Genomic DNA, 27,665 nt, shown 5'->3' with positions numbered 1-27,665 from the left:
GTTACTAAACAGTGAGGTAAGAAGATGAGGCTTATTTCCACTATCAAAATGAAGTGTGGGGTCTGTAATGCGAAAGTAAGTAAGTGCTTAAGTGGGTCAGTATCTAGTAATTAGTGGAAAAGATGTTCTTGTTGGCTTTTGGTATCACAGAGCTTCTCATGTTATATGAGCTTCTCTTAGGAGGGGGTGTTTGTTTCCACAGCTTTGAAGGGATGTCTGGAAAGAGGGTAGCTTCTGCAGCAATGTGCTGTCAGAGGGAGTTACCAGATTTGAAAAATGACTCTTCATCAGCTAGATCAGATAAGGACACCCCACATTTGCATCTGACCACAGCAGGTGATTTGTTTGCCGTTAGCATAAGTAGTAAGAACTTGCAGAGCATAGAAATGAAGCAATGGGTGGAAGGAAAGAATAAATAATGAGAATAAACAGGTGCCCTTTGCTGCCTTGAGTGAAGGACTATCACTAGTAAATCAACCCGGACATTTAGTGAGCCCCTCCCACCATTTATTCCTGGTACCCTGATTATTTTTTAATGTTTAAATGCACCTCCTCAAAGAAGTACCATAGTCCAAGGTAAAGCATGAAATAATTGTGTAAGTAAGTGACAACCTGTAATGGCTTAAGAGCAGGAAACTGTGTTTAATGGAGCATCAATAGCATCGGCCCTGGAATCCTCCTCCTTCTGTGGCAGCATGTAAAAATAGTTGCGCTGCTGCTGCTGTGTTTATTTGTGAAGCGCTTGGTGAAGTAAGGCTGTCTTATAATGCTGTCACAACTGTGACTATTTAAACAGTATTTTGCTTCCAGTCAAATGTAAGGTTGCTTATTACTGTAGGTCTGCTCCCTGGACAGGAGGTGCACAGCAAAGCTCTGTTGTCACAGCATAGCAGCTGGAAACTACTGCAGTAGCCAGGGATGGCCTAAAAGTCATCACTAGTGCAAACCGGTAAGAAAGCATCTCTAACCACAAGTTCTGTGCTGTGTCAGCTTCTGCAAGCCTACAGCTGCACTTGCAGAGAAATAAGCCTTAGGACATTGTTTCTGTGTTGTTATACATGTAACTTAAACACCTTTTTTGCCCTCCCAAATAATCAGCTATAACGCGTGGATTGGGTTTGTCAGTTTTTCTTACCCTTCTACCAGCTGAAGGTCCATGACATCACTCCAAATCATCACAAAGAAGAAAAATAAGTAGTACATTTATTGAATCTCCACTTACTACTACTTCTAGCCTTTATTCAGACACTTGTGCTCAGCTTCGAGAGCCAAGAATTTCATTATCATTCAATGTGAATGATGCTATACATGAATCCAGTGCAGGAAGTCAGGTTCTTCTCTCTAACAGGAGTGAGAGAGGGGTTTCTAGTCTTTCTGTCCTCTTTTTTTTTGGCTGCACAAAATAACCCTTTCCAAGGGCATGTGAAATAAAATACTATATTGCATACTATATACATTTACATACAATGGTAAATGCACCATTCATTCAGAAATACACAATACCTAAGGCTCAATGGAAAAACTTGGTTAAAGCAACCTCTCTCTGGATAGGAGAAAAGGAGCTCATGACAGTTGGGGAAGTTTCCATAATCTGTGTTCATATGGATCCTGCCTCTCTGTTCTCTGGAACTGCAGCAATCTCCAAGGACCATCTGTGCCCGGGAGGGAGGGATGATAGCCCACACAACTCCAGAAGCCCATGGCGCAGCAAAGGAGAACATGTACAACCACGATGGAGGATTTCCTCTGAGAATAATTACCCAGCAACTGCAGGAGGAGGCAAAGCACCTTAGTGCAGTTACTTGACTATGTGCAGGAGTAGTAAACTAAACAGCCCCTTTTGGATACAGGAAACCACTTCTAACTCCAAGCCTTCCCTTTATATCTGAATGATATTTACTTTTAACTGTTCTTGCTTTTTTCCTTGGATTGTTGGACTGCAGGGGGATTAAATCAGGTGCTAGCTATCACCATATATGGTAGGGGCCCTGGAGCTGTTGGAGAGAAAAAATGTTTTTTTTTTTTTTAAGCTGATCAAACATGGGGAACTGAATTGTCTGCTTTCAGCTGTATCAGTCTTGTTTTACGATACCTGAGCTTTGCCTCCCCAAGCTGCTGTGCTGCACTAACACATGCCTCCAGAGTGCTCTTAAGGGGCCATACTGCTCCTTGGTTATCTTTTGAAATGTCTAAAGTCCCTGCAGAGAAATACTTGCCATGTTGCCACATATGGCAACCTTTTCCCTAGGATAACAAATCAATTCTGCATGTCAATAGCTGCAGCTTTGCCTTATCTCCCACTGCCCATTGACCAGTCACTGGACACCTTATCACACCAGCAATGCTGCAGATAAGGAGAGGCAATCTTATGTCTGTTACATCTGTCTCTAAGAAGGTGCAGTCCCCAACAGCCACACACAGTGGCACTGTAAGTAATGATCATGGCCACTGTAGTCTGCATGGGGAGGAACAAGGCATTCTTATACCTTGCTGCTGCCAAATAGACTACTGGATCAAAGCTGGGGTTCACTGGACTAGATTCCCCTTTTATTAAGCTGCTGCTCTTCTCAGCAGTGGGCTCAATAGCTTACCTCTTAAGTCTTTACTTCTGGACTCAGAGGAGTAACACATTAACCCTCCAGCTAGTGCCTGTTTCATATACCGAGAAGAGTAATTTAAACATAAAGTGTTAACCGTGCTCTCTCCTCTGCTCAAAGTAGGGCAGGCATTCCAAATCCTTCCTGTAAGTAAAAGTCAAAATGTAACACACCATTAATACTCAAAAATGTGACTTGCACTCCATGCCCCAGGGCACTGTCAGAGGCAGCAGCCCTTCCCAAGGGTGGGGAAAGGCTCCACATGCACATTTTCTGCCCCTGCTCATTTGTCCACTTGTTTTGGCTTGACAAGAGATGGCATCATAGCATGCGTTGGAGCACCACACATCCCAGTGGCGCTGGGGGCAAGGGAGTCCCTCTCAGCTCCAGCTGGAGTTCTGCAGTTCCTCTCGGAGCCAGGTTGGAAGGGGCTGTCCAAGTCTGTTCATCAGCTTGGATAATTCAATGTTGTGCTCCCGGTAGAAGTCTCTTAGGAACAGTCGTGACTGTGTGGAAAATACAGACCACATTAGCGTGAAAGAAAATGTTACCCTCAACACATGTTCCATAGGTCATCTAGGACATAGGTGGTAGGAAAATAGAGGTTGGTTTGCTAGGATGTTTCTACATCTCTTGCTACCAACAGATTTGAGACAGTGACTCACCGAGGAATCCATATCAGGGTATTTTCTTCCTTTACTCTTTCCTAGGCATTTAATCTTTCCTCCATCTAGCAGCTGGCACCAAAATCCTTTTGCTTCATCAAATCTGAAAAGGACACTTGTCTTTAAAAGATTGGTCACATGTCCAATTAGTAGCAGCAGAAATTAAGTAGCTCTATAGGTATTTCCCATTTCAATGCTTTAAAAATTTGGGTTAGGTTTTATTTATTTATGGTATTGGTTCAGTTTTGTGGGTTTTTTTAGCACTTGACTACTTTGACAAGAAATCCGTTACAACCACGACTGTTTCAGCTTTATGCAAAGTTCAGAGGTAATACGGTGTTACAATATCTGTCTGTTAAGCTTGCGGGGCGGGGGGGGGCAGGTGGGAATAATAATCAATCTTTTAGTGTATGTAAATTCTTTTAAATCTCCTCTTTGTAGTTGAAAAGTGTTAGAGAATCCCCTGACTGTTTAAAGTATTGGTGTTTCTTCTCTTGCTGAAACAGAGGTATAAGGCAATGCTGGGAACCATACCTGGTCTTGTTGGTCCTGTTCCCTCAATGGGCCAAAGGTGAGCTTGAGGTTTGAGCAAGTACCTCTACCAAACTCTGAGACAAGCTGACCAATACCATTTCTTTTCTGACCCTGGTTGAAGGATACCAGCCACTACCACTACTGTACATAGTCCATTTACCATCATGACATGTGCTTCAGCAAGTAAGGCTTTCAAGTAATCTGACATTTCTCTAAATCTGCCCTCCCCTGGGGAGCCATGTGCCACCCCCTTGGAAGACAACTGTAGGAAAAGAACTGAATTGCTTCCCCTCTCTTTACTGTTAAAGAACAGGGCAGCTGCTGTATGCAACCCACACCCCCCACTACCCTCAGCTAGCATAGGCTGTGATAGCAGAGGAGATGTGAAAACACTGGTTTCAGCTGCAAAGAGCAATATTCAGGATCTCCAGTGGGCTTGCAGAGTTTCAACTGAAGGCTGGTAACGGCCACAGTTCACCTTCAGCTAGCACTCAATCTATTCAGATTAATTGCACTTGCACTGTGGGCAAGATCACAGTAATGGCTGAGTAACATCCTTCAACTTAGTAGAAGTGAAGTAGTGCCTCTGCTAACACTTCCTAACATAGTGCTGGGCACCTGTCCAATCCATGTCTTCTGTAATAATAGGCTCTTTACCTCAAAACTGTGTGATGTGTCCCTAATCTCCATCTAGTTGAAGATATGAGCAGCCCTGTCACATAGTTTTTATCATACTTCCTCTACTTTCTGTCAGATATAACACAAAGCATAAGGAGTGCTAATAATTCCAGCCCCTTTTCTGAAACCACAAAGACCAAATGGAAAACATCATAGTTACTGCTGTGAGCAACTTCATGCTTCTCCAGGACAGTGTCAAAAAACACCCCTTCCCCTAACATTTCTGGAAAGACTAAGTTACAATTCCAATCTTAGCGTAGCACCTCATGCTATCTGAACCTAATGTTAGAGTTAGGCATACCTCTGAAACCTTGGCATGTTTTGTAGTCAGAGATAAGAAGCATTCTTCTAATCAAGTGCTTATTAGTATCACATTTGGCTAAGAAAGCATCTTCCTAAAACCCATTTCCCTACCTGAGGGCCTGGGTGTAGTTGAAGAGCGGCGTAACTCCCAAGAACTTCTGGATGTTGTCCATTACAGAGGCAGGGTTGTGTCTCAGCTCCTGACCATCCACAATGAGAAGCTGAAAAGACAGCAGCCACCTTAGCCTCTGACAGCTTGTGCTGAATGACACCCATGAGCTTCCTGGATCTCAAAACTGCCCCCGGCCTTTGTGCCTGTGAGTAAAGGCTGCCAAAGCCTGTTTATTCTAGAGCAACACAGTGGGGGGATGTGGCCTACTTGCCACCACAGACAGAAGTTATGATACAGGCCACAAATACTGTAAGACATTAGGTCATGACAAGCTTTGCTTAATACATTTGCCTTTGGCCACACCCCATGTAACTGAGCATTAAGGCGCAGCAGTAGCAGGATTTATAGAGTGTCTCTGGAAACCTCATGTATTCTTTTTAGATGTCAGCAGCCATTGTGCTAAGTATTCTTCTGTAAACTATGATTATTCTCCTGCTACGTGTATGATAGACAATAATGAATGACATTTGTGCTAATAAATTACATATTCCAAAGAACACAATAGAAAAATAGTCACATAAACTGAAGTTTAGGGAAGGTAGGAGACCCTGACCCATAGCAAGTACAAGGATGGTGTGTCTGGCTCTATCATTCCTCACAGCAGTAACCTCCAGGAATAGTAAGGCAATGAGACATGAACCCAAGAATATTTTCCCATCTCTCTCTTAGTCTTGGCAGATCTATCGTGTACAGTTTAGGCTGCTGCTTTGGCAGAGAATAAGAGACTAAATGGACATTATAAGACTCTGCTGGATTATAGACTGTCTGAGGATAACCCCAGCAGCAGAAAGGAACTTGAAAAAACATATCCTGACTCACAATATATTAGACAGTTTATAAATTTCTTGGGAATTTAGACACAGAAATGGCCTATGTTGTCTATTAATTGACTTTTTGCAAGTTTATACACAAAACACAGAATCCTAACATCTCTGCATTGAAATTTCCCTTCAGCAAACAGCTAAAGGCTTCACAACATGGGAACTAACAAGTGGCAGAGTCCAAGAGCCTCTCTTTAGAGCAATGAAACCATAGCAAGTAGCTGAACACCTACTCGGCCTGAAGAGGGTCCCTGGGCTGCAGGCTGCCAAGATGCAAGGAAGGGAGTGCTAACACTGCTGGTCTTGCTGAACTTCTCAGTATTGTGGAGCTCTCAGGGAGACCACAGTATCCTCTTGTACTCACTTACTTTTACATATACAATAAAGGGCAAAATTGCAGTAACCAAGCCTGATTTCTTATCAGCTCATAACAGGAGGAAGCAAGTAGTGGCTCTTGTTCCAAAAGACAAGACATAAGGCAAAATGAAAAAAACGTGGGGCAGGGAGAGCACGTACACGTGTTACAATTTGTTCTCCTCTCCTCTCCATTAAACCTACAAGGGGCTCCAAGAGAGCCTCTACTGCCAAACCTCCTACCTGCCCAGAGGAGTAGTACGTTAGCCAGCGTTCTAGGTGAGTTGAATACCAGCCAGGAAGCAGGCATCGGCTTTGCAGGTTGCGCAGTTCCTGAGGGGCCTGGGATTTTGCAGAGATCACTTGGTAGAAGGTGTAATTGAGCGCCACAGGGTCATTGTGAGCACGCTGGTGCTGAAAAACATAAGCTGAATTTAGGAGCAGGAACAGAAAACTCAACCTTACACATCTCTGTGCAGACCCCACTGACTCGTCACAACCACCCACCAATACCTTTGTATGTAACTGTCCACACTCTGCAGGCAGCCTGCACCTTCTCCCCTGGCCCCCTTATGGAAATGGATCCATGGCTTTCTGGCCCAGGCTTTCGGCCTCACCCCACTGGACCATTTCTCTGGCCTCACCCACAGAACAGTGCAGGGCAGTTACCTGGTACCACGAATAGGCTCGGTCAGCAGGGTTGATCAGAACAGTAATGATTTTGGCTCGAGGAAGCAGGGCTGCACCACGTTTTGGTACCACCTCTGTGTCAAAGTAATTGGCACTCTTCTCAAACATGAAGTCTGTGCTGGCATTGGAGGGGATGGGAAAGAATTCCATGTACCTGCCAAACAGACGGGATGCTGGTGAGCAGCATGGCCCCACAAAGAAATGGCACACGACACAGTTCACAAAACAACTGCCCCTGCCCCCCGCCCCCCGTAATGCAATGAATGGGCAACGGGTGCAGAGCTAGCAGAGGCATGATTTGGAAAGGGGTGGTGGAGCACAAGATAGAAAGTTGGAGATGATAAAAGGGTAAGAAAGTATTTTGCTGAGAGTGTGTTCCCCAAGTCCTCGGGCAGTGGAAGGAAAAGGCTGAGGGTAAGGGACTAGTTGCAAGCTCTAGCAGAAAAGAGGTTTTGTCCAACAGTAAGGCCAGAATCAGCTGCCTGCCCTGCCACTGACCGCTTGTTTAAACCCATCTAAATCATTTGCCTCTTTGTACCTCAGCCCATAGCCGAGACGCAGGGTCAAGAGCTCTGCTCTGCCTCACAGGAGCGTGTCAAATTAGTAACATGGAAACTGTAAGACATTTGAGTAATGGTAGGGTAGAGGGTAATGCGGGCACAGGGCTCTGTAAAGCACTGAAAGACTGGTCTCTGCTGAAATTTAGGCTGTACAATGAACTCAAATTCCATGCTAAACACAAAGATTCTCCTCTTGCATGTGATGCTACACTCAAATCAAGTTTGATGACTTTTCCAGGGGATATACATAAAAGCCTACGCTTTCTAGGCCTATCTGTCAGCTAGTACAACTGCTCTGTGGCGCTTGACTCATGTGAGCTTCACTCAAGTACCAACCTCCTTCCAGTATCTTTTCAACAGTCCTCTAAACAATCGGAGAAGTCAGACAAAATCTCCCACAGCTCACACACAAAGAAATCCCATGGCAGAATGCCTTACTGCCACACAGCTGTCCCTCAGAGCCACGCGTGAAGGAGTGCAGTACCAAAGTTAATGCTCCAAGCAAGAAACACCTTTAAAATTTCTCTGCCTAGAAACATAGTGGCATAACAGTGCCACAGTGACACTAGTATTTCCCTGCCAGGTGGAAACACTTTATCATAATTGCATACTTTCACAGGTAAAGATCAGGGTATGCATGTGGACACTGGAGCCAGTGCAAGGAATGCAGTGATGGCTCTAAGTCTAAAAGGCCCAGAACAACAGCAGGGAGGTTGTCCCCTCTGTACTATGTGTCTTAACTCGGAAACCAAGAAGAACTTTTTAATAAGTACATTGTTGTCTGTTTTGCATGTCAAAGGAGAAGAAACCTCATGACAGCGGTGCTTTCAACAAAGACTGAATTTTTAAAGCTAAATCATGCCTAGAAATCTCCTGGTGAACAGTCACTAAAATCAGAAACTACCTGTCCTGCACCTGGGACTAAGCTGTTGAGTTAGCAGGAAAACAGAGAACATGCACTGAGCAATAGCAATGAAAACAGCTGTTCAGGAATAGAGAAGCTACTAAGGTGGCTGAGGTGGACATACAGAGAGACTCAGGAGAAGACAACATGGGCACACTTTATCGCAGAAGAACACCCATCAGGATGCTTACCAATCGATTCCTTTATGATAGTTGGGTCCATTAAAAAACTGGATCTCCTCAAAGGTGGATGGACTTGGGAAGTTACTAGTGACAGCTGGATGCATGGTCAAGAAGAAGTGCACAGCTGTTGTGCCTGCAACAGGAACCAGTTAACGGGACCAGGGTCACACATAATGCTTGGCTGAATGAAAGGCTTTACACTGCAAAAAACAGTCCCCAAGTGGGCACACTCCTACCATGCCTGGCTAACCATGAACTGCTAACCCCTTAACTCACGCACATTACAAGAGCAGCGACACCAAGCACTTTGGGATTGCACTTGACTCAGCGGTTCAATCCCACGTTTCAGCTCATGCAGCTGATTTAAATCACCTCCTTAGCATGACAGCTGTCACCCATGTCAGCTATCTTGTGTTCTTACCATGGCTGGGCTACCCCCACACCTTTCTTCCCTGGTGGCACAGCCACACTGTCACGTGGCAGAACCCATACCTGCCAAATGGGAGGTGGCTTGGGCACAGCAGGACAGCATCACGTGTTTGGAAGGAGATGTGCTAGGGACAACATTAGTGTCCCTGGGTAAGAATTCAGCTAGAGATGCCTTGGCCTGCTTCTGCTGTAGATGTTTTCCCTTTACCCAGCCAAACCCAGTAATCCTGCCCAGCACACAGCTGTAGGCCTCCAGCAGGCCAATAAATCAGCCGAAAGAAGGGTTTTCTTACTGTGCCATTGCAAGCAGCTTGGGCCGTGATACAGAAAGGCCCATGCTACACGCACGCCAACAGAGCTTCACAGTGACACAGGCAGGAGACAGCAGCTTGGCTGGGAAAAGCTTCCTCCCAAGGCCAGGATCACCATTTGCCGTGCATGACTGGCAGCTGCTGTTTCATTGCACTACAGAGAAAGCCAAGGTTTGAAGACATGGCTTAGGCTGAGGTGATTTTGCTCTCTTCAGCCTAGAAGGGACTCCTCAGGACAGTACATACAGCCACGTCACTGCCAACCACAATGCCACAGCAGTTAAAGAAGTGGTGACAGAGGTCAGACAAAAGAGGATCTCTACCTCCCACCGACAGTGACATGGAGCGTGCAGTGGGTACACAGATCTGTCGCAATAAAAGCACCAGGGGACATTCATCGTAACCTTTGCTAAGCGTGTGCATTTAGTCCTGCTGACAGCTTATGTTTGTGACACACTGAGAAAGGTCACAGTTTCTCTGAGTTTATGTGGAAAAGCCAAAACACAACTCTGCAGGTAGGGCTTTTCCCTGCAAATCAGGACTGAGCCAAGCAAAGCGCCAGGGCGCGAAGTACTGATGGACTTGCCAGATTTAGGTTAGAACAAATCTGAGATTCTCTGAAATGTCCTCTGCAGCCATTTGGCAGCTTGCACAAAGGGCAGCCATACAGACCTACAACACAGACCTTTCCAGCTCTCCTCTCTGGAGGAATGAGATGAAAGCTGCAATCTATTGTTAGATAAAGTATTCACATTACCGGTTTTCTGAGGTCCCACGATGAGGAACTTGGGGAGTCGATCGCATGTTTTCTCCTTGGACCAGATATCCTTGTGCCTCTTATCATCACAGGGATTCTGCAGCACAAGAGATGGGATTAAGCATTACCACAGGAGCTAATGGAAAGGGGAGGGTAAGCTGGAAGGCCAGTCCTCTAGGGAAAATGCTATTAGCATATGAAGAACACTTCACAGTCATGCTGCCAGGCATCAAGAAGAGTTAAGTAAAAACACGGGGTAAGGTTTTCAAAAGCTCCAAATTGACACGGGAGCCAAAGTCCCTCTGAGAGTGTTAACCACAGGCTTTGCCCTATGTAGCCATGCTGGGCTGGGCCACCACGATAGCACAGCTCAGCATCTGTGAACTTCTGGCAGACAGACAACTCTATCACCTTCAGTTAATTTCATCTGCTCATTACCATGCAGAGAGCTGCTGCACTGGGGTAAAATGGAATAAGCATGTTTTTATTTAATGAACGTGAATTCTGCAGTGTGAAATTACTTCAAGATTAATCACATTAACGTGCCTGCAAGCTCTTCCAGCACAAACAGGGTTCTTCCTTGCACACTTAACATTTCACAGCAGCTTGCTCTAATATAAGCCCTTTAATGACCCAAATGCCTGCAAGCCTGCCCCCCAGTCACTTAGGACAGCCATCCCTGTCCCTAAGCTGACACCTTGACTGTGTCCTACTGCTCGTACTCCCCATCCCTTCCAGCTTATGATTTGCTACTTGCAGCCTCAAGCCACAAAGGTTAAACCTAAAACCTTTATGCATTACCGCTCTGTGCTCTGGATCAGCAGTCTTGCCACACTTTAAATGTGGGACATACCTCTTGGAAAACCTCTAGGAGCGGTTAAAGCTGCCTTCTCACCTGCCACAAGGGATTCTTCTCCTGGGGAAAGATTTCAAAGTACTTTTTTGCAAGTTGGACAGGAGGCAGTGTTTGCAGGCGAAGGTTGGTCCAGCACTGCACAAACTTGACCAGGCTCTCAAAAGTGTACAGTCCCAGACGGTCATTCCCATAGTTGGACAGGTGGGTCATGAAGATGCTGATCTGAAAATAGGAAAGACATGAGATACTGGTAAATCAGGTAACAGTACTGCTTCCTCCTAGCTTGATTCCACTGTCAGCAAGAGGCTGTTCACATCTCAGACTGCCCTGGCTGTCTGTGTTGACAAACATCCATCTGCCAGGATACAGCACTGCTTTGATGAAAAATGAAAGAAATGCAGTGCTTGCAAGACAAAAGGAACTCAGGAGAGGAGGAACACAGACTTCTCAGTAACCCCTGGGGAATGGTGTGGGGGTGTGATAACTGAGCCCTGGATGTGAATCCAGAACAGTTTCAAAATCCCATTCAAGTGGCTCTGGGACATTTAGGGGAACAAAGATTAGTCAGTGACTCCCTCCTAGTCAAAACCTTGCAAAACTTCTTTCATAGGAGAAGAGGAGCTTCCCTTCCTCTCCCCGAGGCACAACCAGGGCAACCTCGCTAGCTGCAGTGCCTGCTACAGCAGGGGAGCAGGCCAGGGAGAGGGGCAGCATGCTTGCAATCCAGGGCACAGCAGCATTAGGGACACTTTTCACAGGAGTTATTTCTAGGTCCACAGCCTGCCAGCTTTCATTCACTTCAGAGTTAACATCTCGAGTCTAAAGGAACAACTGGCAATTCACACTTTAAAATACAAACAAGCGTACCTGGGGATCTGAACATGGACTGCAAAGAGACATTGCACTAGGACATTGTCCTGATAAGGTTTTAGCTTGCAAGAGCCTTCAGCATAGGCAGCCCCTGAAAAACATACTGCCAAACCTGAGGATGTAAACCCTTGGCCAAAGTAGCACCAAGCACCCATGGGAGCCCCCCCCAGCACTGCAGTGCTCAGGAGCTGGTGTGCTATCTCTTCCTTGCCAAGCCACCTCTTCTCTCAAGCGGATACATTTGCCTACTGTCTTTCAGTATTTTAACTTTTGGAAGAGAGTGCAAAAGACTGCTGTCAGCTTGACTCTGGTGCGTGGCTTTGACAGGTCCCACGGAATTGGGCATCCCAGTGCCTGTAACACAACAGCACTTTGCCAGACACAAACCACACCACGGCTAGAAGTTAGCAGAACAAAAGCAGAACACTAAGGCCAATGGAAGAATGACTGTGTGGATGATTTAGCACTCTCCGTCCAGTGTCTGCTAGTGCAGGGAGGGGAAGAGACCTCAGTCACAGTAGGGGCACCCATTGCTGCACAGTTCAGGGCTGAATCCCGATGATGCCAGGTAAGGTCAGCAGGCAACAACAGGCTTCCCTGGCAGGGGGCAAGAATGGCTTTCCCACTCACAGCAGGGGAGGAGCAAAAAGGGGGAAGCAGGAGACAGATGGTGTTGGGATGAAGACATTTGCTGGCACTCAGGAGGTCTGAAATCAGTTTTCTGCCCAGTGTCACCACAGACTGGTCTCAGTGCGACAAGAGGTACTGACAGATAGTAGCTCTTTGTGCATGAGCCATCCCCAAGACACTGAGAAATGAATTTAATCCTGTCCATAAGGTGCTCACACCCCAGAGTCTTTGGGTAAGCAACAGAAAACAATGGTAGGACTCTGGGACATGCAGAGAGTAAGCGGAGTTAAAAGATTTATCACATTAGTCTGCCTGCGAGTTCTTCACTTCTGGTTTCCTACTGAGCTGACAGAGAGGCCCTGCCAGACAGGCTCTGGCACCTACACTTCAAAGAGCAGTGTGTGCTTGGTGCTGTTCTGTAGAAAGGATGTGCTAAATACAACACAGAGCAAAGGACAGAAAGATCTTCTGTGTAAGTGTAGGGCCATGCCATGGAGCACATAAGGCGGTAAAAGGATGTGTCTCATGTTCCATTTTGTCCATTTCTGGGAGACACCAGGAAGGTGGTGTGACAGCGAAGGGTGGCTCATCCCTTTGACTTGCTAGTGAAACATTTAGAAGAAAATATTTGCTGCTTGAAGCATCTGGCATAAACCAAGTACTGCAGCAGAGAGGACACCGGTCACCACCCGGGGCCCCTTCAAGATTTCCAGAATAAGAAAAGCCTGCATGTGATCCAGGTTAGCAACTGTGTCTCAAGACTGACTACATTTGGTAAAATGGCTCACACAGGTAATGCTGTCACCTGCAAACAGTCCTGATCAACTGGATTTAGAAGACAAGACAAGCCCAACCGAAGAGCCTTTTCCCTGTACTTCTGAGCGTGCAATCACGGCCTGTAACACACATGCACTGTTTAACAAGGTCTGGCAGCTTGCTCTGCCTCGTCACAGCTACTGCTGCCAAAACAGCTCTGAGCACTACTTCTGACACAGGCTACACTCAAGTCCCATCTCTCCCTTCCATCCACACCCAGTGAGTCCGGGGACTGGCTTGGTAGTAATACCTCCCTCCTCTTCCCCTCCCTTCCACTGTCAGCATGCCATGGTTTCCCTTCCTTCACACTGAGTTAAGATGAGAAGAAAGCTCACAGAGAGCCTAGAATACAGAAAACAGGAGGGTATGCATCCTTGCAATACGTAACAAGCAGCTGTGGGCACAGCAGTAACCTGCTGCATAGCGTGAGCAAAAGTGTTTGTAAGAAGTGATCATAAAGATGCCCTTTGCTTCTAGGAAATAGCGATAGGGCACACAGCAGCCTGTCTGCGGAACATCAACAGCTATTCTCCTTCCTGACATCAGACCTTGTTCACTAGTCAGAAGATCAAACATCTTCTGTTTGCACTGTGGAGTTAATCATATGCACACAGGCTTGGAGACTCCTGCATGCGTATATCCACTGAAAGGGAGCTGGAAGCACCAAAAAGGACTGGAAGAGCCTGATCCAAGCCTGCTCCGGATCACTGCTGGGGTTGCGGGGCTGGCCAGCTTTCTATCAGTTCCGTGAGATGGCTCTATCAGCGAGGGGAGGAATGCAAGGGTCTGAGTCACTGTGCAAACACGAGCAATGAAGAGGAGCTTAGAGCACAGTACTCCACTGCTGACAGAGAGAGGAATGCTCCACTGCCAAAAGGAAGCAAAAGTGTAAACATCGGAAGCATCAGAAGACGCCTGAAAGAGTTTTAAAAGTCACCAGGAAGAACCAACAGGCAAATAAGCTCATCCTGTACCAGAGCACAATCTTCCCAAACTTTTTGGATCACAGATCACTGCCAGCTGCTTTGACCGTCACATGCTTATCAGCAAATTTTAATGGGTTGCTCTAAAAACTACTTTTCTATAAATTCCTTGGCACAGCCTCCTAGACCAGCAATGATCTCTGGATTACAGTCTGGCAACTGGTTTTCCAAGAGAAACCTAAAGCTCTTAATTTTCACAGTGGCTATTTCTGCAGACATTCTTTAAGATCTGACAATTACGAAGTGGGACAAGGTGGAATTCACCCAACATATGGGAACAGAAGCCCAAAAAAGCAATGGTCACAGAAAAGAAAGCAGTTTCTTTCCATCTGACCAATCACTCCATACGAAATGCAAAGAATAGCCTTCTCCTTACTACAGATTTTTATTAAGCAGGTATATTTGGGTGTTGTGTGTAAAGATAACGATTCTGTCTCAGGCAATAGGGACAGAAGGCTGGCTTCCAGACCTCGGGGATGGAAGGCTGGCTTCCAGACCTGGAAGTATTAACCCCTACAGTTTTTTAGCTAGTGCTGTTACAGACCCATACCCTCTGCACATCATAGACCAAGCCAGAGCTGGTCACAGGCTAACCCTTCAGAAACACAGGGCCTGTTTGTAAACTACAGCCTGTTTGTGTGATGCACCCAGAGCACACTGTGAGGGTCTTTTCATTATCACAGTTCTACTGCTAGAAATAGAGAGGCACAAAACGCAAGGAAAAGCAAGAGACAAGAAAAAATTGAGCTCATTAAGGGAAAAAGCTTGATTTTCTGATTCACTGAGCCTCTACCGCCCCAACCAAAGGTGGCTAAAGCTGCATATTCAACCCTGCAATCAAGATGCAAAAGGCGTCGGGAATGAAACAAAACATCACGGTGAGCAGAGCCACTGATGTTACATGACAAATCCGACAAACAAGTACTCAATGACTGGGACCAGTACTCCAAGGTTCCTACCTAGGAAGCTAGTCAGAAACAACCCACTTTCTCTCAGATCTGCTTGCATGGCTTCTTTCCCATACTCAGGCACTGATGGAAAAGATGTATAAAGGAGAAGTAAGAAGGTAGAAATTTGGAAGTCATGAGAAAAGAAGAGATTAATCATTATATTCAAGAGTGGCCATAGACTTAGAAATTCTAAAATCACTATCTAAACCTGGCAGGGCAATGTCCATTCAGAGAAAGAGAGGACAACAGGTGCCAAATCAGCTTTAGTAAGAAACAAATTCAGGTGGGGAATTGAGAAAGTTACCATACAATCAGAAAGAGCAGCACGTCTTCCTGCTGCAGCCAACAAGCAGGAATGCGAGCGAGTGTGATCTGTGGTTGGGGAGGACTACAAAGCTTCATCTCCTAATTCTATCCATTCAGGGTTTTCTAAAAATGACTGCTTTTTTTGTGTCTCTTGCCACCTAGTACATCTTCCCAGCTTCAGTGGGAAGTGAGAAACTCAAGTCATTTGCCATCCATGGCTAAGAACTGGGAAGGGACTGCAGGGTGTTGAAGGTACTACATTAGCTTGGTGGCTTGACTGAACTGTCAAGTATTGAAAGGGAAAAAGAAACACCTGTGTCAGACCCAGATCTTCCAAAAATGCCTTCACAAAAATGCATCACAAAAAAAGCAGGCAGAAATTGTTTCAAGTGTATACCTATTGAAAGAAAGGGGAGAACACTCCATAACGAAGCCCAGAGAAAGCAATTATTCTGAACAAAACTCATCAGCGAGCTAGGGGAGGAGCCAACAGGCAGCAGATGTGTGGGGAACAGAAGGAGCCAAGACACACCTCACTTCTGATTTATGAAGATGCAGCAGTCGAGGTAACACTCACTCTACCTTGGGTCATGCTCAGCATGTCACCCTGGCTAGTTTCTATCTGCAGAGTGTTGCACTTGACAACGCTCAATACCGATGCTTCCTTGGCAGTGTGTAAAGCAAAGCAGCATTAACTAGGAGGTACTTCCTTGGCCCTCTTTTTCACATCTCCTTAGCATCCCACTGGAGATACCCACACCGTGATGGGTGGTTATACTGAATCTCCCACAGGATCTAGTTCTGTCCCACATCAGGCACATAAGCTGAGACACCCGTGCACTGATTCCCCTTTCAGATGAGCTTACTGGGTTCAGAAGCACTGTCAGGAAGAGTTCACCACCGCGAATGCTCTTGTCCAACTCCTTTGAGCCACCGGGATATTCATTATAGAAGATAGTGTGAGTAAAAAGACCACAGGTCTGTCGAGGCAGAACCTGGCAATATCAGAGAAAAGCAAAGTTAGATAAGAGGCAGATGCAGCAGAATCTACACGTGAATGTGTCAAAGCAGCACTCTGTGGATCAATATAAAGAGTAAGGGACATAAGCGACATAGGTTCAGAGGACTCTCTTGATATTCCTCCCAACCATTTACTCATCGCAGTGCGAACAAGTCAGTGGGATCTCAGTTTAGTCTTGTTGTGCTTGGTTTTGCTCTCTGTTCAGTACTGACCTCTGAATTGTACTGAGAAACATAGAAACTTGCTTTAGCCAAGTGTTTTCTCTTTGCTTGACTTAATGATTTTGGAAACACTGGTGATATTAAGATTAATGTCTCTGATGGAGGTCACTGGGAAACTATCCCTTGGGCAGGGAAGTGGGCTCTGCTTGCACAGCTGTGCTCACCATGATTCCATTATGGATGAATCCACGCCGGTACCGGGCAGGCCGTAGGTGTGGGTATTCCTCTGTGCTCGTTACTTGGATGCTCCAAACGGATTTCCATGCCTCATAGAGTTGTGTGTGGACAGGATAAACCCCAGAATGATGGGGGGCTACGGCATAGCCCAAGTCTGTGGGAATCCCATGTTCCTGGAAGCAGAATGTGCAGCTTGATCATTCAATATTTAACTAATATCCTTAATAAGGGTCATATTTAGCAATAGACTCCAAGTTGGAGCAAGGTGACAGAGCAACATGAAAACCCTCTGGATTGGGAAGCCTGAAATGCTGCTTGTACTTCTTGTTTTATGCATCTATAGAAACATAAGTGTGATTCTGTATCAACAAGGACATTCAGCACTGCTAACAGCTGCTGTAAGAACGGTCTTGTAGCTTGCAAGTGTGACAAATCAGATTAATTCACAAGCCTCAGGTGAGGCTCCTTGGTTACTACAAACTAATCAATGCTGTTAAGTGATGTATCTCACTCCCACAATGCCTAGATCTGAGTCACTAGAGGAAGAAAACAAAATTTCCTTAACTGATACAGAAGGAAAGGAAGACGACAACTGGGATCTGTCTTGTCTCTAGCAATTCAAAGAAAAGCAGACATGAAGCAAGACACTGTTGAGGGTGAAGATATGGGGCCTGGAGCTATACTAAAATGATAGGAAATACCTGAATTTCATGGTTTTTAATTCCACTATGTGGTTCTGGTACCAATATGAATGATGACAGCTCTGCCCTGGTGGTGTACAATAAAACCAGAGCCCCTAAATGAAGCAACAACCTTCTCCTTCCCACTGCTAGCCTGTTTTACATTAAATATGTGTAATTGTGTTCTGTGCTTTGTCTCTCTTTGCAAAAGACTGCACTGTTACTTAACCAGGGAAAGGAGAAGCATAAATTGTTTCTATAATGCTGCAGCTGTGCTCTGAATTCAAGATCGTTCCTAATCTGTGTGTGTCATGGGAACACAAGACAGCAGCCTGCTATTCCCAAGGGGATTACCATCACAAGAACCAAACTAGAGGTGAAGAGGACATTTATTTTCAGAGAAACGTGTACGCTATATTCAACTCTGGTCTGTAAGCATCAAACAGACATTGTTCCAGCAATGCAGGATGTTCAAGGCTTCCCCCTCCTCTGCAAAAAGCCAGGGCATTTCCCCTGGACCTCCTAGATAAGTAACTTCCTTCAGCGCTGTCTGGGGAGGCCAGAAGTAGGGCTGTTAGCACACAGAACATTTTTTACTACCAACCAGGTGACTTCCTTACAAAACCACAGCAAATAAGGATGGAAAAGGGAATGCTTTCTCACTGCCAGAGTTTGTAAGTTAATTGGATTTGGATGGTAATGCTACAGGTTCACACCTCAGCAAACAAGAGCCTTGGGATTTGCACCCTGGAATGTAGCGGAGCTGCCTGGGGCCATGCAGGTGAAGGAAGCACTTCCCATTGCACAGGCAGGCACGCAAATGGTGTTTCTTGCCTGAAGACAGCAGGAGCCACGCACCAATTTAAATTTTCAGAACTGCCTTTCTTAAATGCAGCTTAATTACTAGACTAGTATTTGGGTTCAGTGGGGTTTGAACAGCTATACCAGGGGAAAAATGTTTAAGGATTAGTACTGTAAAGTAAATAAACTGTGATGCCCCTTACCACAGCAAACTGTTTGTTAAGCTTCATCTGCTCAGCCAGCACAGTGACATTGTGGAAAAGATGAGGCTGCATGTGACTCCACATGTGAGGGAACCACCAGAACTCCTTCCTGTGTTTCAGCAGCATGTCATCCCCTTCATCCTCCTCATCTGTACCTACAGAGAGCAGAAAAGGAAGTGCAAAACCAAAAGGCAGAAGAGGGGCTCAATGTTTCAAAGCAGTGGCTAATCCCCTGCAATGCTGAGTGGTTCCAACAGAGAAGCATGCTCTGATGCATTACACACACACACAAAAACACAAACATGGGGGCTGTATGCAGGTGCTGGGATGGAGGGGTGCCAGGGGCTTACCTGTGTGGTAGAATTTCCCTGAGAAGCCCAGGTTGAAGGTGAAATTTGGGACCAAAGTTCTCAGCTTTTTCTGGGTGCTCAGTAAAGCCTGTTTGAATGAAAGGAAAAAAAAAAATGTTCATATTCAGTTGCTCTGTAACGTTTCTCTGTACTAAACTGGTGCCCGGTTCAGCCTGAAGAGGTATCACAGGGGATAGGGCTAACGCATTGTTGCCTGTGGAGTGAAGCAGAGTAGCCAAGTGCTCCACATAGAGTCTTTACTTGAAGTAGTTCTGCTGTACTAAATGATGCCACTTTAAAACCACAGTCAGATGATCCTCTCCACATCAATGTGAAGGACCCAGAGTGTCTGTGCTAAGGCAAAAGCACAATAAATCTCACTTCACGCAACAGATCCTTTAGTCTTTCCAGGTTCAACCTCAATGCTCCCTTCCTCTCCCACGTTGACTGGGACTTTGCTATTGAATCTCCGCCCTTTCTCTGAGCCTATGTGTTAATGAAAAGGAGGATGGGGCAGCACATAGTGCACAGTCAAAAGAAAATTAGTCAATAATATCATGAACGGTAACTAAGTGATCCAAAGGGAGAGGTCTTTTATTTAGAGAGGAAAGGTGGATTTGCAGAACTACCCATGCAAGGAGTCCTGCCGTGGTAGGGAGGTATCCCTTGCTTTGTGTCCCTTAAAAGTGCCAAAATCCTTCTGTAGCAGGAAAGTTTCCTGGATTCCGGAAAGAAAACTTTGGGGAGCTGACATTCACAGCCATGACATCTCCTACAGGTTCTCTCTTGGCTCACTTGTGTCTGCTTTAAATGTTCAAAGTAATTGCTATAGCCAATGGGAAGGAGCCTTGTGCCACAAACCCCAAGGTCCAGCAGCATACAGAGTAAGACAGCAGATAGCCTTGATAGAAAAAAAACCCCAGAGGCTCAGTATGTCACAGACAAGACACAAACTAATTCCAGTAAAATTTCTGCTGCTGGAAAACAATAAAAAGAGAGAAGCCCTGAGATGCATGCTCTGCTGCTACCTGTGTGCTTCACGGAAAGTGTCCCTAGCGCAGCTCCCCATGGGAGAAGTTCTCAATCAAATAGGCACCTGGCAGGAGGGCTGTTGGCAGGTGACAGAGATTGCCTAGGCAGTTATATAGATTTTAATAGCTTTTCTAAGAAAGCAATGGATCAGTGGCAGCACCAAGGTGAAGGTGATGACCTCTCAACAGCAGACTCGGGCTAGATGCAAATACACAAGAAACTTGGAACGTAATACTGGGGAAAGCATACAGACTTCAAACTGTGCAGGGGAGATGAGCAGATCCTTCTGTATCAGCTGCCCTTCCCCAGCCTCAAGAAGCACAAAAGAGCACTACAACGCTGCCTTCACATGGCTCACGCTCTATAAGCGTGGTTTAGGCACACTGCTCCCTAGGTGGTGAAAATGCATTCACAAATGCAGACTCTCATTCAGTGGAGGGACCAGCCTTGACACCTACCACTTAGGGACATCCTGACAAGTCACTGCTGTCACTAATATTTCAAAACAGTGTTGACCAAACACTGATCATCACATTCATTTAAAAATGATGACTTCTGTAATTTACTTCAGTCACCAATGTATCTTGGAGCAATGAAGTTTAGCGGCTTTATTCCCAAGGCAGGCATGACCTCTCACACACGGCAAGGTGGGAAGACCAGACAGATTATTTCTGCAGTGCTACAGAGACTCTCCATGCTCTCTCTGAAAGAACCAAGCTTTCAGACTTTTCCCTAGAGACGCACTTAATTGCCTGTTCCCCCTCCCCACATCCACCCAATGGTGACACCAAATACAGCCTGGGACAAATTTCAAAGATCCCAGCTCACACCTACCACATCCTTATCCCAGTCCCCAGCCAAGAGTAGTATTTTGAGAAATGTATGGCACATGCCATCTCCAGATCCCATCACAAATATAGGCAGTGCTTTTAAAAGGTGACATGCCAGCAGCACTGATGGGTAAAGCCTCCTTTGCTGCACAAGATCCAGAACAGGCAATGGGAAGTCATGTTTCCCCGCCATGTAACCCCATAAGACACAGGGACTCATCCCACGCATCAGGGAGCACAGACTGAGACCTATGCATCTCTGAAGAGAAGCACCTGTTTGCCCAGCTGCATGACAATACCACATCAAATTTGGGACCAGTAGCTTGAACACATTGCCCAGTATCTTAGACAGGAAAGTGCCACTTTCTTTTCTTGCCTCCAAAGCTGTCCGAAGCCTCACCCCTTCTCTCTGCTGCCCTGAAAGGCACATCCAGTTCATCACGCTCGGGTAGGAAGGCTGAGGGAGGAAAGACAGCGGCTAAGAGGCTTAGCATTCCTCTGCACTGAGGGAGATTTAAAGCCTGGCTGGGGTTACCATGACAACACATCTGTCTGATGATAAATCCCCAAAAGCTCTACTCCAGCAGCAGCAATCCTTTGTGACCAGAAAGGGACCAGGGAGGAACCCTGGGGGCCCCAGAAATTCTGAGACTATGGAACCCTATCGAGTCCTGCTTTCCTGGTGGATTTATTGCTAGTCGTGTGCCATCCCCCTGCTGATGCCGGGGGTCCTTTTCACAGCCACATCCAGAAGGTGGCATGGCATGGTTTTGAAGAAATGTCTTTCCCCTGCACAAGGTAAGAGAGACTAAAGTGCCAAATAAAATATTTGGAAATTTGTTTCAACAAATTATGCATTCACTGTTCCCTAGCACACTGGTTCAAAGAGGTCTGTAAGCTGTAGTAAGGTGAAACAATACAGATGTGGGAACGGGCTGGGAAGATGGCACGTCTCTCTGTTCTGACACCTCAGCACTCTTTCTCTTTTATAAAGTAGGATGAATATGATAGTACTACTAACATCTTACAGGTGACTCAAGTGGCATTTCATTTATATCCATAACATGCTCCAAGATTCTTAAATGAAAGGCAATCAAGAAATGTGGAGCAGGCTGCCTATTAAGATATAAAATAGCTAGCCAGATGCAAACAGATCGTCATGTCCATATTTAAGAAATTTAGTTGCTCACATGGTATGGGACAGAAGGCTAGCATTTTAGCTATTGCCCATCTCTAAAAAGCAAAGTTTCTTCCCCTAGAAAACTGCCCCTCCAAACCCTCCATGTGTTTCTGGTTTATATTTTCTAACTATCTTCCATTCCAAAAATCCTTCCAAGATGCAGCCAAGCCCACTAGCTAGCCAGAAAGACCCCTTCCCCAGCTAAGCTCCCTGCTAGAAGCTCAGCAAGGCTCACCCCACGAAGGAACAGATGGGGTCTCCAAGAGACTCCCAGCACTGGCCACCAGAACTCATAAGCCACATCAGGGCCAGACCTGCTTCATGCCTGTCACAGTCTATCAGAGAACATCCTCTGCAATCCACAACCTGAATTTTTTGAGGCCTTTAGTAGTTAATTGGGGCAGCCACGTTGCAGGCCCAAGTGACAGACATCTACATTCCAATGCATATTTCTGGACATAATGCAAAAAAGGTCTAAACTTTACTCTGATGTTCAATGCCCATCACTTTAAAAAAGGCATTTTAATAATCTCAAATGATCAAAAATACTTACTTCTAAGCAAATGTTAGGGAAAAGTTTAAAATTGTGCCCTTTGTTGCAACACATTAAAAAAAAAATCTATTTAATCTCACTGATGGATCTGCAAAGATTTATTCAACAGTCACTACAAGCTCTTGATGCCATCCAGTGGAAGACAAAAACTCTCTCAATGGGGTTAAAATTCTAGGAGTGAGGAAGATATCAGAGGAACCCACAGTATACTGACTGTACCCTCTTTAGGTTGCTTCTTTAGGACCTAATCCTCTTCTAAAATGGCATGGTGTCCTTGGCATCGCAATAATACAGGGCTCAACCTTCATGCAACTCTACTTTTTTAGCTATGAAACTTTTAACTTCCATAAGTGTTTGCAGAGATTTTCACTGTTTCATACAAACCCTAAATATTACCTCCCCTATCTCAGGTCCCTCTGAAAAGAGGCAAAAGAAAAGGGGAAAATAAGGTTGAGAGTCAGATGCTGGGAAGAGAGGATACCACAAGCCTAGGAAAACAGTATATGGACAAATGAAGAGAAACAGATAAGAAATGGAGGAAGAAAGCAGAGTGCTTTGACAGCCTCTTCTCAAATGCTCATGCAAAGCATACTAGGAACGTGTTGCAGAAACACCTTCTTCACAGGAACTGCCCCTGTGGACATTGGGCAGCACATTCTCAAGAGGATTTTCTGCATTTTTCTCACTGCTGAGCAGTAGCACTGGCATAGCTCAAAACAGTGCTGTCAAAAGAGAAAGCATTCATGGTACTGGTATTTCTACTTTCCCTACAACGTTAGAATTAGGGAGTTAGAAACTGCTGAATATTTTTATTTCAGATAAGATCATCCTCTACAACTTAGAAAGGCAAGAGCTGGCTGACAGCTAGATTCTCTCTCTTCCACCCTCACCATTCATAACCCAAAATGAAATTACTGTCCTTGATTTTCACTTAGCTTGCTCTCTGACTTACTAGCAATGATTGCTCACTATTTATGCCCTTGTAGACATTACCAGCAAAAGAGGCAAAAACTCATCTACTTAATCTTCTTTCCTCATACCTAAAGACAACCAGGAAGGATCATAAAAGCCAGATCCTTTTGCATTAGAAATGTCTCGTCTTTGTTGGCTAGTTCCATCAAGGTTTGGTAAATTCCAGGGATTATGATTTTAGAAGAGACTGAATGTGGAATAATTGAGAAGAGAAGGGATTCTCTGAGATTTTGTTCTGTTAATTATGTGCAGCTCAAATCTCTGGTACACTTTACAAGGGAAAAATGTTTTCCTTGTGCAACTTCCAACTGGTTCATTTCAACTGAGGACTGCAAGCTCCTGCTGCAGCCCTTCAGCAGAAACAGGAACTCAAGGGTTATAATCTTTAAAGTAAAAGTAAGCATGATTCCTTTTTCCTTTTTAAAGAAGAAAGCTATTCAGCCCTTCTTTAAGCATCACAACCCCCCCCCATTTCTCCTCTCACATGGGACATCTACCATGGGCATGATGCATTTGATCAGATTATATTCAGCATTTTCTTTTAATAGTCATTTTGTCTGGGAAGCTCTCTGAATGTGGACCTGCATATGGCAAACAGGCTCACTGGGACAGCAGAGTCAATTTTATACCTTCACACAACACCCAATCTTCAAACTGCTACCTTGACCACTGTAATCTAAGCTTTAAGATAAGGAACTGTGTGTTGAGATAACAGCCCTGAAAAAGAGTTTTCATATAAAAGGCCAAAGAAAATGCCAGCTGTTCCATCACTATTATATCCCCTTCTCTCCCCACGGTGAGAGGCTATCAACAAATCCATGTAGTTATTTCTCGCTTTTAAAAAATAAAAATTCATTAACCTCTCGTGGCTCTGCAATCAGAGAGCTTCTTTTAAATGGATAAATCTGGGTTTTATCTGCTTTGCCTGAGATTCTCTGCTTACTGATCACAGATTATTCCTCCATTTCACCCTGTTAAAACCCAAACAAAGCATCTTTTGGAATTATCTTGTCTGGTTTGTTTTCAACATCACTAGAGCAGCCTTTGTTTCCAAGAGCTTTGGCCACCTATTTCCTGTTCTCTCATACGGGTCTGTAACCTGCACAAACACTACAGAGGTGAGAATCTCTGCCAGTTTGAACTAGAGGGTGCAGGGCCTGGTTAGGACCAAGATAAGATTGTGATCCTTCAAAAAAAAAGCTTTCAAAGCATTTCAGCACCTCAAAACACAGGGACGTTGAAGTGAAATGAAGAAAATTTTAGCATTTTCCTTAAATAAGTACTATATACAACTGTTCCACTTTTCTATACCTGTTTGCTTAGAGAGTTATGGTCAAAGGTGGCTATAAAGAATTATTAAAGAATGAAGCAAGTAAAATAAATAATGGCACACAATTAGAGCTGCTTCAGGCATGCAGCTTCAAATGAACTGAAAAGATAAAGCCAGCTTCAAATGGAGTGCAAGAGTTTCCTTTTCCCCAAACTGAACTTGGGATCAGATGCAGAACTTAAAGTCTCAAAGACCTGAAAAAATGGAGATGAACTGAGGTATGTCTTGCATAAAACATGTAGAAAAGCTGGTAAGACTTCTAGTGATGTGGAAGAGTGCTCTTGGGAACACCTAATGGATGAGGTTCAGTTCACATAAGGAGACACACATGTACAACAGTATTTTGTTCTATTCCTTTGCCTCAAATGGTCTGTGCCCTTGGATGAAGGGATAATAGGTGCTTCACTTAGCATGTTTCCAAAAGACCTTCAAAGACAGCTGCTGTCACAAGGTCATCATGGCTGGTACCCAGGGAACTCCACCTAGGACCTATCCAAGGGCAAGTGCTAAATGGGAATCCAGAGTGAAAGGCCTGGGGCCTCAGGAGCAACAGGGAGCAACCTTGGGAGCAACCTTCCTTGCCTTGGGAGCAACCTCAGCATACCCGGAGAAACAGGCAATGCACCTGCCTCAATGGCTACAAACCAGAACTGATGGGGAAGATACAAAGGCAAGTCCTTGGCTCCATGAGGCAGTGTATGTACACATATCACAGGCAGGAGAACACTTTATCGCATACTTTCAAGGACACAGAGAATTAGAAGGGGATCTTAGTTTCTTACCTTCTTCCTACTTGTTCCCTCCTTTGCCTGTCTTGCTTCCCTCTCCTCCACAAAATCTCTCTCTGTGCCTTTCCCATATCCTTTCCTAACAGGTCACTGTATTACTCAAGGAACTGCCAAGGAAAGCAAACCACAAAGATGGCATCTCTCTTTCCCAATCATGAGGCTACAGAGACGGTTCTCATGAAGGCTTGGTGTGAGCATGTTTCCCTGGTGAATTTTTGGATATTCCCTGCCCAGGGACGGGGGTTGCTGGTGGAGGATATGAGGGGGTTATAACGAAGGGTGAGAGAAAACCTTTCTTTTCCCACTTTGGTTATGTCCTGAAAAGCTAGATGGCTAAAACATAGACTATAGCAGTTTATACCCCATGGACTGGCCCACAGTTTTGCAATATAATATAAAGAGTATCATAACAAAAAATAATATAATAAATACAGTTTTTCTATTCTATTCTAACACAACTTGCCTTTTCCTTTTGGAAGGTAGAGTTTACAGCTACAAATAGACTGACAGAGGAAATCTGCATATGCTTGTTCCCTATGTAAAAGAGGAGACAGGATAGACCACCACAGGCAACCTCCTCTTAAATTCAGGTCTCAGAACGAAAAATGCTCCATTTAAACCTGGAAAAACTGTTGAGAGCATCACATATGGTGCCTCAGCATCTTTACAGGCTACTTCTCTGTTTAAGATGAGAACAACTACAGCAATCAACTCTTTCACTCAAATTAAATGCAACCTTGACTTTCCTGGCATACCACACAGACTAGGAATTTGTCCAGGGCCTGTAGTCACTCTGGGGATTTTACCTCTACATCAGACACTTTCATGCGAGTGCCCTCTTTTCCCACAAATATATCATCAATGTCGACGAGGATATAGCGATCAAGTGTGAGACAGAGGCGCTTGCCAGTCAAGTAGGCAATGGCATCCACGAAAATGAGTTTGTGCAGCCAAAAATTGAGGTTATTGCCGAAGAGAACCCGCTGGATCCCATCATGCAGACCCAGGTCCTGCACCACTGTGGCATGTAACGCTTTGTGGGTGGCCAGGTGAGGAATGGACTCCGAGGACTTCGTGCTGGCCAACAGCACCGGCTCATAGGTGCTGTGGTTTGACTGGAACACAGTCCAGTCATCACCAGGCAGGGGACCCTGCTCCACCTCATTAGCCCGGGTGACGTAGAGCAGGGGAGCGCTAGGGTTGATGTGATAGTCCCGCAACCCCAAGTTGGAATGTAGGAAAAGGGGGAAACCCTTGAGCTGTGCACTGAGTAGGCTGTTCTCGTTGGCTTTGAAAAAGCCTATAATCCCCACTCCATACTCTACACAGTATTTGTCCAGCAGCTCGCGGTTCCAAGCATCTAGGTTTACATATTTAAGGATGTTCTCATAGATAATAAGAGCGTAGCGTCCTCTATCTTTGTCTGTCAAGGTGGGCATATCCCCTTTGCCAGGGGCGATCTCTGTCCTGTATTTAAACCGGCTAGATTCCAGGATGGCCACTATTTCCTGCCCCAGCTGGGAGTAAATGCTTTCCACAAAGACTAGCACCACAGGATCTGTGCGTGAGGTGTCCACAGATTTCGTGAGCCTCCAGCTGGCTTGAGGTGGGATCAAGATGCGGTGCTGGTTGCTGCAGTCACTGAAGGGCAGGGGTGGTGGCTCCTTGATTTTAGGACTGTTAGTGACGTAGTAAGCCAGGATGCACATGGAGATCAGACTGAAGGCAATGAGCAGCAGGATCAATCTGTGGAGCTCCAGCTGTCGCACGTGCCGCACTACTTTCCACAACTGAATCATGGTGAGGCGGGCTGCCCACCCCCTCCTCACACTTTGCACCCACGTTGCTCTTGAAATCTCCAGTGCTGCCGTGGTAGTACCCAGCAGCAGCTCACAAAAAAGAAAGAGCAGCTGCGGAGAGAGACGAAGCTAAAGCAAACCGCTACAAGGCTAGATTCCCAGATATCTGCCATTTATCTCAAGTAACCATGGCCCTCAATTCCCATCGCTCTTTTGTGTGCTTCCTCCTGTTCCTCTCCTCTCACTCAGGAAAGTCTTTTGGAGGAGCGGGGTTTCCTGAATCTCGTCTCCAAGAGCAAATCAGTCTGTCGTCCTGTGCACAAGCAGTTCCAGCTCAGCCTTCCCAGGTGTCCTGTTTCT

The 27,665-nt window shown here is 45.4% G+C and overlaps 1 protein-coding gene across 2 annotated transcripts; it reads right to left on the bottom strand.

The window, feature by feature from the left end:
- Positions 1–1,186: 1,186 nt before the first annotated feature.
- On the bottom strand, positions 1,187–27,351 carry NDST2 (N-deacetylase and N-sulfotransferase 2). Of its 2 annotated transcripts, XM_009815748.2 has the most exons (13): positions 26,313–27,351; positions 18,822–18,909; positions 18,472–18,626; positions 16,775–16,960; positions 16,235–16,363; positions 10,853–11,035; positions 9,958–10,054; positions 8,470–8,593; positions 6,794–6,968; positions 6,368–6,538; positions 4,889–4,998; positions 3,263–3,365; positions 1,187–3,103 (listed from the first exon to the last, which is right to left on the bottom strand). In XM_009815748.2, the coding sequence occupies exons 1-13, from the start codon at positions 27,303–27,305 to the stop codon at positions 2,978–2,980; spliced, it is 2,640 nt and encodes an 879-aa protein (XP_009814050.2). In that variant the 5' UTR covers positions 27,306–27,351; the 3' UTR covers positions 1,187–2,977. The 2 variants fall into 2 exon arrangements, with proteins under 2 accessions (XP_009814050.2, XP_009814051.2); XM_009815749.2 differs by lacking the exon at positions 6,368–6,538.
- Between the last annotated feature and the right edge of the window lie 314 nt (positions 27,352–27,665).

This window comes from Gavia stellata, chromosome 9 (assembly GCF_030936135.1).
Source record: "Gavia stellata isolate bGavSte3 chromosome 9, bGavSte3.hap2, whole genome shotgun sequence".
Taxonomy (NCBI): domain Eukaryota; kingdom Metazoa; phylum Chordata; class Aves; order Gaviiformes; family Gaviidae; genus Gavia; species Gavia stellata.
The sequence above is the reverse complement of the archived record's forward strand: the minus strand, read 5'-3'. Positions and strand labels throughout refer to the sequence as shown.